Raw genomic sequence first — 9,620 nt, 5'->3', positions numbered from 1 at the left:
CTTCTGTGTCTGCATCTTGAACAACAACAAAATCAAAGTCTTCTAAAAATACACTGGCCACATGTTCTGCAGCATTAGAAGGGTGGAGCAAGAGCCCTTGCAGAGAGGCTACTGTGGAGCTCTGCTGACGAGGGGAAGCTCTCCCCTCCCTCCAAAAGTACTCTTTGGCTTCCAAAAACATCTGAGGGCTACATGACCCTCAAGGACATATTTATGGAAGCCAAATGTACTTTTGGAAGGAGGGGAGAGCTGGGGGGCTGGGAAACTGCTCCCAATGCATGCTTGGCTGTGGAGTACTTGCTCCACTCTCCTAATGCTGTAGAAGATGTGGGCTTGTATATACAAAACTGCTTCAGCCAATGTTTATCTGGCAGTGGTAGGAGTTCAAGACCATTGGATTATGCTATGAACTTTCTATCCCCACCCCTTTACAAAGCAAGTCTGCATTTAAATTGTAACTTTTTAAAAATTCAGCCATGGTGAGTGATATACTTTACAACTGCCAAGTTGTTGTTACTATGTAAGCAGCATAATACACTAATGACTAGGCTGCTGCTTGGATATTTGGCAAACTGCACAAATGAGACTGTACTGTATACTTGGACAACCTGCAGAGCTGTAGTTGCAAGGGATTGGGATGAAACTGTTTAAATGTATTCAGGCTGCAAGATGACATCAAGCAGACAAGGCAATTCCAAAATATTTGGTTTACTCATGCTGCATTAATATTAAACATTTTAAATGATTATATGATCCTATGTTTCACTGTAATGCTTTACTTGCACAGCAGAACACTACCTGGATGTCACTGAGGGGAGGGACCCCAGCCTCGGCTGAGTTGCTGATTAGACCTCTATTTCTAAACTAACCATAAGACCTCTTCTTGGTTCTGCTAGGCTTTTTTGCTTTATACATAGGCTGCTGGGAATGTGTTCTATATGTTTACGATGCAGTTTGGCTTAGGGCTAGAATTTAACTGCATGCCCTGGAATGTATGAGCCATTTTGTGTACATACAGGAGCAGTTGGGGTTTTTTTAAAAATGCCCTTGCACTACATTTAATCCGTCTAAAGGGCTTCTGACAAGTCACACCTTAAGATCACACAAGTGTAGTGGAGACAACAGAAAAGTCTTGCTGTGTCTGGTGGCTTTGCATGTAGTCCTTGCCATTCTAACCTGTCTGACAAATACCAAAGAGAGCAAGTCCGATAAGACATCTAATTGAGTAGGCACTGGGTTAAATGCAGGAAAACTTGGCATCCTTCTCTTTGTAGCAATGGATACAGCACTAGCCATAATTTTTTCAAACTGTTAGTTCAAATGCTGTGCTTGGAATGCACAATTGAGTAGAAAAGTAACTGATGTGCAAAATGACTGCTTAAAATGCTAACATATATTACAATGCAGGAACTTGCATTTATGAACATAGTTTAAGTAGAAAGTGCCCTTTTCATTTTAAAGGGAAGTGTGTTTATTCCCATCCAAATCCCTTTCTCTGGAGTTCCTTAACAGATAGATGGTTCTGGCTTTTCCTTCTTGTACTATCAATGGCCATCATGCTATGCAATGTGGTTGCTGTGGACTTCAAAGCAAGCCCCAATGTTCCGAAGCAGCGTGTCTGCAGATTTCCCCACTTGTTACAATGGAGAAAGCTTCAGAAGTGCTGCTTCGGAACAGCATTGGGGCTGGCTCTGAAGTCTGCGGCAGCTCCAGGGTGCAGTGTTAACAGAGCTGTAACACTGCACCTCATGACAGCTGCCCTTCCTAATTTAAACTCTTATGTAGAGGTAGCTGAAGGTTTTATACCACATTCTTTTCACAGACCATTTCTACAGACCAGCTATGGCAGTAGCTATACTTTCACAGTAAGCCCTTTAGATGGGCCTGTCACAGATGCACACACTCTAGAACTGAAGCAGAACAAGTTTATTGGCACTCAAAGCTTGGCTTGCTCTGGGATGAGCAACTGGTAGAATCCTGGGGAAAATACTTCTTTAAAAAATTAACATGCATTGGTTTATCCCAAGAACTGACAACTACAAGTAAACAAATCTTCAATCGTCCATACTGCATTTATTAAACACTCAGTTGTAGAAGGTATGGTTTTAAGGCACAAGAGTTCAAAGAGGAAAACAGCTGTCACCATTCTTCATAGACACACAGTCTAGAAAAGCCTATTCCTGAAAACACTCTTTGGTGGCACCTAAAGCTGCACACATGGCAAAGTCCACAATATGCTCTCAAGTTGAGTGCTCAAAATAAGCAGGGTTATGAAACAGTAGCAGGCTGCATAAACCCTCTAGATTTGTGCATTTGAGACCTTCTGACTACCATTTATTTCATAGCAATGCTGGTGCCTGAGCTCCAGAAATGGCTAGAAAGACTTGTGTTTTAAGTAGTAGAATGAGAAGAGCAGATCACTCTCTTGCATATAAGAACAGGTTCAGTGTTTGTGCCTTTTTCAGAGCTTAGCAGCTACTAAAGGTCCAACAGGAAGGAGAAGGGGAAAGACAAAAGCGAACACTCCCTATGCTACAGAGTGAAGCCAGAGGGTCTTATTAGCTTCATTTCTTCCCCCATCCCCCACCTTCTCAGCCATCACACTCACAATAAACATGCAGGAAAACACATGAAAATGTCCCCGAGACAGAGGTGGCACAGCAAATTTCTAGTGCAAGCAGCAGAGGATTTTGCTCACTTCAGAGACTTCCTGGTGAGGACGACAGTGTGCTTCTGCATTTGAGGGTGTGTGTGGGAGACTTACAAGAAAAGAGATTAAGAGGCACTGCAGGTCTGTGTATCCTACATTCAGGTGGAATTAGAGGGGAATCATTTAGAAAGCAGTTCGCTGTGGTTTTACTTACAGATTCTTCCCAAATGAATAAGGCTACATAAGAAACCTCCAAGCCCCCCCCCCCTTTATGGCCACTCACTGCTGTCATTGCTGCCAAAGATGTGGCATAATGAGGTCACCACCCCGAGTGAGCATACCACAGCATTCACAAGTGCTGGGACAGTGCCATCATTCAAGCATGTTGCAGCTGGCAAGGGGAGGCAGACTGGTGGTGGCGGGGGGAGCGGCAAGCAGCAGGAGGTGCATGGTGGGGCACCCCCAGCCCCACTTGGCAGCCCAGGGCTGTGCCCTGCTCCAACTTGACTCCCTGAATTCTAATGTGATTCTCTTGCATGCAGCAAGGGAAGAGCAACTGGTTCCATCCAGCCCCAGCACAGAATCCTTCCAGCGGTTGTTGCCAGTGTCTACCTTTGTTTCTTTTTTACATTGTGAATCCTTTTGGAACAGGAAGCCATCTTTATCTTTTATTATTTTTCCTATGTAAACCCCTTTGAGAACTTTTGTTGAAAAGCAGTATTTAAATATTCATAGTAATGACCCTTAGGGCACAGAAGAAACCACACATCAGTCTGGATCAGGGCTGTACCACTTTAGCCCTCCAGCTGTGGTTGAACTACAACTGCCATCATCCCCAGCCCCAAAGCCAATCGTCAGGGATGATGGGAGTTGAAGGCTAACAGCATCTGGTGGGTCCAGGGTGTAGAACATGTGCTTTGTCAAAAATATCCCTTATGTAAGAGGTCCCATCCACAGAATTTAGGATAAATCCTCTTCCTCCAACTCTCACTGCAAATTGTCTGGTGTTGGGATGGGGAGTAGAGATGAGCGCTCAAAAGAAACTGCTGTGTAACCATTCCTCTGGTCAGCTTTGGGAACCTTGGCAGTGATGACTAGTAGTGATGCCGATATGCAGTTGCCGGAGTTGCATCTTTCTCTATATGCTTGAGGTGACAAGAATGGCAAAGCAAGTGTTCATCCAGTGGGTAACAACGATGTCCATCTTCGTCATTGAGTTCCATCCCACAGTCCTGCATAAGAGGGAAGAAGAGAGAGGGGATGAAAACCGCTATCTAGAATGTACATTTTCTCACAGCTGTCCTAAGATCTTCCATAAAAATGAGGATCAAAACATAACTGTTTTGCTCTGAGAATTTTTATTAAAAAGCAATACTGTATTTACTTTATCTAAGACTAGGTCCCTCTGCCCTAAGTTCTTTGATGTTAGAAATTGGGTTGGGGTTTTTTTGACAAATTCAGGGTGATCATTTCGGATAAATACAGGTAGAACCTGTATGTAACCTCTATTTTCATAATTTTCACACTATTATGTAAAAAGAGGTAGATTTCTCTGATTAGGACACTGAGATACGATCAGAGACAATACATTCTAAATGTATTTCCTTGATACCTTCATCCATAACAGGCATGGTCACACATGGTACTTTCTCATGGTGGAAAGGCTTTCTGAAAAAACACTTTGGAAAGGCCTCACTGAAATGATGCAGTGCAGCAGTAACCAAACAGGGGAGTACTAGCACCCCTAGAGGTACCTGAAGGGCACCCAGGGGTTACTCAGAGCCTTCCTGCCTTGCCACACTGCAACCATTTGTACTATTTGTTCTCCATCTGAGGATCGCCAGCTTGAAGCCAACACAGGGGAGAGCAAGCCAAATATTTTCCTGCTACTAACGCTTACACTGCAGGGAAATCACTCTGATCAAAATTCGCTTTTGCTTGGAAAACACAGTTCTCCCCTCTCGCAGTTCTAGCCCAGGAAATACCACTGAAATTGCTGTGTGTGCTGTGGCTCCATCAATGTCGCAGGCATGTTTTGGTTATTGCCCATCCATCTAATACCCTCTTGGTGAATACCCATGACGTCCATGGTGATCAGCGACACATTCTTCACCAGGAACATTAAGGGACATAGAGCTCGCCTTTAGTGCTTATCAGTAAGCTTGGAACCATCAACATCTGCTCAGAGGACTAGCTGGACTAATACACTAAACCAGCTTATTCCTAATACCAGCTTGGCGGGTCGGGGGGAGAGACTTGTTCTGCCTCTCTGGTATAAATGGACCCAAAGTAAGTCATCTGAAACTGTCTAAACATGTGAAATCATGTGCATTTAACTGCCTTGTTTTGAAAGAGTGGCTACAGAAGCTATGCCTGCATAAGTCACATTTCCAATCTTGTTTAGGTAGTCAAACTAGAACCAAGAGGGCCTCGGAGGAACCAGGAGAAATGAATACCAAACCCCTGCCACCCACATTGACTCCCACATGACACCAAAATTCATTGGGAAAGTATGCAAGAAATGCTCATCCTTTACACTGTGGTCTACTTTGACTGGCAGCAGCTTTCCAGATGTTCAGGCCAAGGGTCTTTCCCAACCCTACCTGGAGGAGGATGCCAAGGACTGAAACTGTAACTTGCTGCATGCAAAGTATGCCACAAAGTTAGGGCCCCACCCCTTATAATGTAAGCAGCCGAACCTACTCCCATTATATGCATGGAAGCACTTGCACCTGCACCTACCTAAAGGGCCCTTTTGATCTTAATTAATGGGCTTATTGTCTTGAAGGGGGGGGGAGCATATCTTGGAAAGTCTCTGCCTGTATTCCTGTGCTGGCCAAGTAGCAATGTTTCTAAACTGAAAGATGCAATCCCAGAAGTAGCTGGCTTGGTTTTGTAATAATATTTCATGAAGTATCTGTAAAGACTCTCTGGCCTACCTCACAACGGTAACACTCCACATGGTAATCCTTGTCCATTGACACAACACGGATCGTCTCATCAGACCCCTGCAAGCATTGGAAAAAGCCAAGGAAACTTTTTTAGAATGTGAAGACAGATAGAAGAGTAATACAGAATTGCACTGAGCTGTGTGGTGATGTGAAGGATGAATTCACACAGTTAGACAATTTTTTTAAATCCGGAAGGCAAGTTTTGTGCAAGGCTCCTATAGTCTCTCCAAGTGAGACAGACCAAATGGCCAGAGCCTTCCAAAATCAGGAATTATCCTTACCTAAGAATCACAGAACAGCAGAGTTGGAAGGGATCTTGGAGACCAACACCTGCTTAGTGCAGAAGACTAGTGCAGTGTCCCCAAGAGATGGCTGTCCAGCCTGTTTATGTTTATATATGCATTCTAAAATAATATGAGATCCCCTTTAGAATGTAAACCCTGAATGCCATATTTTAAAAACTGGCTATATATATATATATGCATGCTTATTGTGCATGATTCACTGTGGTTTCAAAGTATAAGTCTCTTTACAAGGACAGCAAGAGATAACACTAGAGAAGAAGAAGAATAGCATGGCGATTTGGGGTGCAATCTCAAAAAGTGTTAGATGTACTCGAGTCAACTGAATTCAGTGGAACTTAAGCATTAATGAATGCCACCAATTTTCATTGAAATGTACTCTTGAACCCCAAACTAGCTAGTGTTAGTCATGATCTGAAACCAATGGAGCAAGTTAAATCACAACTAAATTAAGCCCCATTGCTTTCATTAGGACAGGCATTGCTGGCCGACGTTCTGCACAGCGAGAATGAATAGCGAGAAGAAGAAGAGCGAGAAGAACAAGAATAGCATGGCGATTTGGGGTGCAACCTCAAAAAGTGTTAGATGTACTCGAGTCAACTGAATTCAGTGGAACTTAAGCATTAATGAATGCCACCAATTTTCATTGAAATGTACTCTTGAACCCCAAACTAGCTAGTGTTAGTCATGATCTGAAACCAATGGAGCAAGTTAAATCACAACTAAATTAAGCCCCATTGCTTTTATGAGGACAGGCATTGCTGGCCGACGTTCTGCACAGTGAGAATGCACAGCTGGCAAGCTGCTGGGCATGCAAAAGCCCCAGAGCTGTTGCAGAGGCGGGCAATTGTGAAACCCTTTAAAACCGTGCATGGACACTTCTGCAGCGCTGCTTCCATGGGAAACAATCGAACTAGCACTGCAGAAGTGCCTGTGCACTATTTTAAAAAGAGTCTTGCAGCAGCCTGCCTCTGCAACAGCTCTGGGGTTGCCTTGCGTGTGTGCAACAGCCTGCCAAAGCAGAGCTTTCGCTGCAGAGAATGTCAGCCTCTATTTCTAGTTGGACTGGAGGGTCAGTGTTTAGAGGTCCAGCAGGGCATCATGACTGCCATGCTCCACCATCTAGAAACCCTGGAGCTTCACACAAGAGTGCTGTAGCTCTTTCTTGAGAAATGGGGAGGAAAATATCATTCCTTACCTCACTTGGCAGAATGGGAAGCCCACAAGCTGCGCATTTTGGAGCCAAAACTCTTCCAAAAAAAGCAAACACAAATGTGAAGTTACAAAGACAATTTCAAACATGAATGTAAATTCAAATGCAAATCAGTTTGAAAACGGGTTTAATTTACATTTATTTATTTACTCAATTCATATACCACCCTTCCTAAAGGGTGGAAGGAAGCCACTTCCTAAAGTGGTTCAGGGAATTTTACATTAGAATCTCTCTCACACACACACACACACACACACACACACACACACACACACACACACAATCAGAAAACGTTTAAGCCAGATTAAAAGTAAAAATAAGAACAGATATTAGAAGCCAAGTTTAAAAGATGGGTCTTTAAGGCTCTCCTGAAGGCCTCCAAGAAAGATAATTCCCTCATATCCACAGGGAGCATGTTCCACAACCTAAGGGCGACAACAGAAAAGACTCTGTCCCAGGTTGCCACCAGATGAACTGGTGATGCTCAAGGGACCCCTCCGGATGATCCTAATGAGCAGTGGGGATCATGTAGAGAAAGACACTCTCTCAAGTAACCCAGACCTAAGCCATTCAGGGCTTTAAAGGTAATAACCAGAACTACAAGCCCAATGGTTTGGGTGAGCGAGGCAGGGAGGAGGAGAAATAACCAAGGTAGATCTATTGAGTCTTATAGAACAGACATACCCTGAGCAGGCCTGTTACAAAATGGCAGTATGAGGGTTGTGGCTAATTTTTAAACTTTTACCTGATAGAAACTCATGGCAATGAACTCTCTTCAGCATATCAGTTTTGCAATTCCTTGTTTTTAGTGCTTTAAGTTTCTGTAACTTTGTGCTGAATAGAATTATTTGCCATTGAACATTTGTTAGCAGTAATTTACAGACCGTAATTCATGCCAAAGATGTTTTATGTTTTCAAACGCACAAAAGTAACACACTCACTATTGATCAGATGTAATACGTATTTTATTAATACTGTAGCATTTTCATCTTATGGATGAGGGCTGACATACAGACCAAATTACTCATGAACAGCCCTACTGAAATTTATGAGGAAATTAGTCATGTCTAAATCCTCCAATTAATTTCAATGGAACTACTCGTGTGTAATTTAGTCTGCATGTCGGCCAACATCTTTGCGTCCGAGCCTACTTACTTGCAATTCTGACCTTATTAACAATAAAAATATAAGTCAGAAGTTTCTCATCAAGGCTGTTGCATATCATGCCAATTACAACAAAGTGGAGAAAATTTGTCTAGAAGAAACTACACAGTAAGTTAGTGTGTGCAGGCAGTGTTGAGCTCCAGCTGGGGAGACTAAAGTCTATATTTCCATTAAGCCATGATGCTCAATGAGTGAGCATGGGCCACTCTCTCCCCCTCCTCGCCCCCACCCACTCCCCTTCATATAACTCACAGGATTGTTGCAATGATAAAATTGGGGGCAAAGGGAGAACTGTGATTGCTGCCCTGAATTCCTTGAAGGGACAGCAGGATGCAATTGTAATTAATAGAAATAAAGCCCTATTTATTTTTTCAGGGGTTTCATCTGTCCTGGATGTGGAACTGATAACTGAAGTTTACCCTGTGCCATTTTTCAGCTCACAGTGCTCCCTGCTCCCTCACCTATGTGTAGCAGAGACAAGAACAGTGTGTACTGTTGCAGGTGGTTTTGCATATTTTAATTGCTTTACTCTCATGTTAACTGCAAATAATAATGTTTTAAGTTACCATTGCTTTATTGTTTTAGATTCTGATCATACTTGGAGTGTTGCTATCAACAGAGGATTACAGCTTAAATATGCTAAAAAAAATTAAAGCAAAACAATATATGTGTTGAACCAGTGCAGAAGAACAGTCTACACATCAGAATTCCATCACACCACACTTTTCACTTTCCCAAATCTAGCAAAACTGGGAACAGCGGAAAGGGCTCCTCTAGAGACAGAAGCAAGATGACAATGTAATTTCCCCCAATATCCTTACAGTACCCCATGGTTTCTCATTATTAGCAAGGACCACTGGCATCCTGATTCTAACTTAGAAACAAGTCCCACCAATTCCAATTGAACTTATTTCCAGTTAAATCCTTTTAGAATTCCAGCCTTGGAAATTTGTCTCCTTACTTGTGGTAATCTCGGACACAGTAGATTTTGTTCTCATTATCAACTGTGAACGGCACTCCATCCAGACATTCGTTACAGATCACGCAACGGAAGCAGCCAGGGTGGTATGATTTCCCCAGAGCTTGCAGAATCTACAGTATGAGATGGGAAATACTTATGATTAAACATTCAAATAATTTAAACACACACACACCAGTCAATTTGCGGGTGACTGTGTGGAATATATTGAGATTGGGACAGTTTGTGCTAAGTTTGTTAATTGTTCCCTTCATGGCGGTGGACTGCTTCCTAAGACCATGTACTGCCAACCTGGAGTACTGTGATCAATTTGGGTAATTTCAGTAGGAAATATCTGGCAAGAGATGGAAGTTACTGTTAA

The 9,620-nt window shown here is 42.9% G+C and overlaps 1 protein-coding gene across 5 annotated transcripts in view; it reads right to left on the bottom strand.

The window, feature by feature from the left end:
- Positions 1-1,911: 1,911 nt before the first annotated feature.
- The window catches only part of LIMD1 (LIM domain containing 1), a 56,177-nt gene continuing 48,468 nt past the window's right edge, over positions 1,912-9,620 (bottom strand). For all 5 annotated transcript variants that reach the window (XM_053265405.1, XM_053265404.1, XM_053265407.1 and 2 more), the window contains 4 exons: positions 9,242-9,372; positions 7,102-7,153; positions 5,590-5,658; positions 1,912-3,882 (listed from right to left, as the gene is read on the bottom strand). In XM_053265405.1, coding sequence (XP_053121380.1) covers positions 3,745-3,882; positions 5,590-5,658; positions 7,102-7,153; positions 9,242-9,372 — 390 coding nt within the window. In that variant the 3' untranslated portion in view covers positions 1,912-3,744. The remainder of the gene's footprint in view (positions 3,883-5,589; positions 5,659-7,101; positions 7,154-9,241; positions 9,373-9,620) is intronic.

The sequence above is a fragment of the Hemicordylus capensis genome, chromosome 6 (assembly GCF_027244095.1).
Source record: "Hemicordylus capensis ecotype Gifberg chromosome 6, rHemCap1.1.pri, whole genome shotgun sequence".
NCBI classification, from domain to species: domain Eukaryota; kingdom Metazoa; phylum Chordata; class Lepidosauria; order Squamata; family Cordylidae; genus Hemicordylus; species Hemicordylus capensis.
The sequence above is the reverse complement of the archived record's forward strand: the minus strand, read 5'-3'. Positions and strand labels throughout refer to the sequence as shown.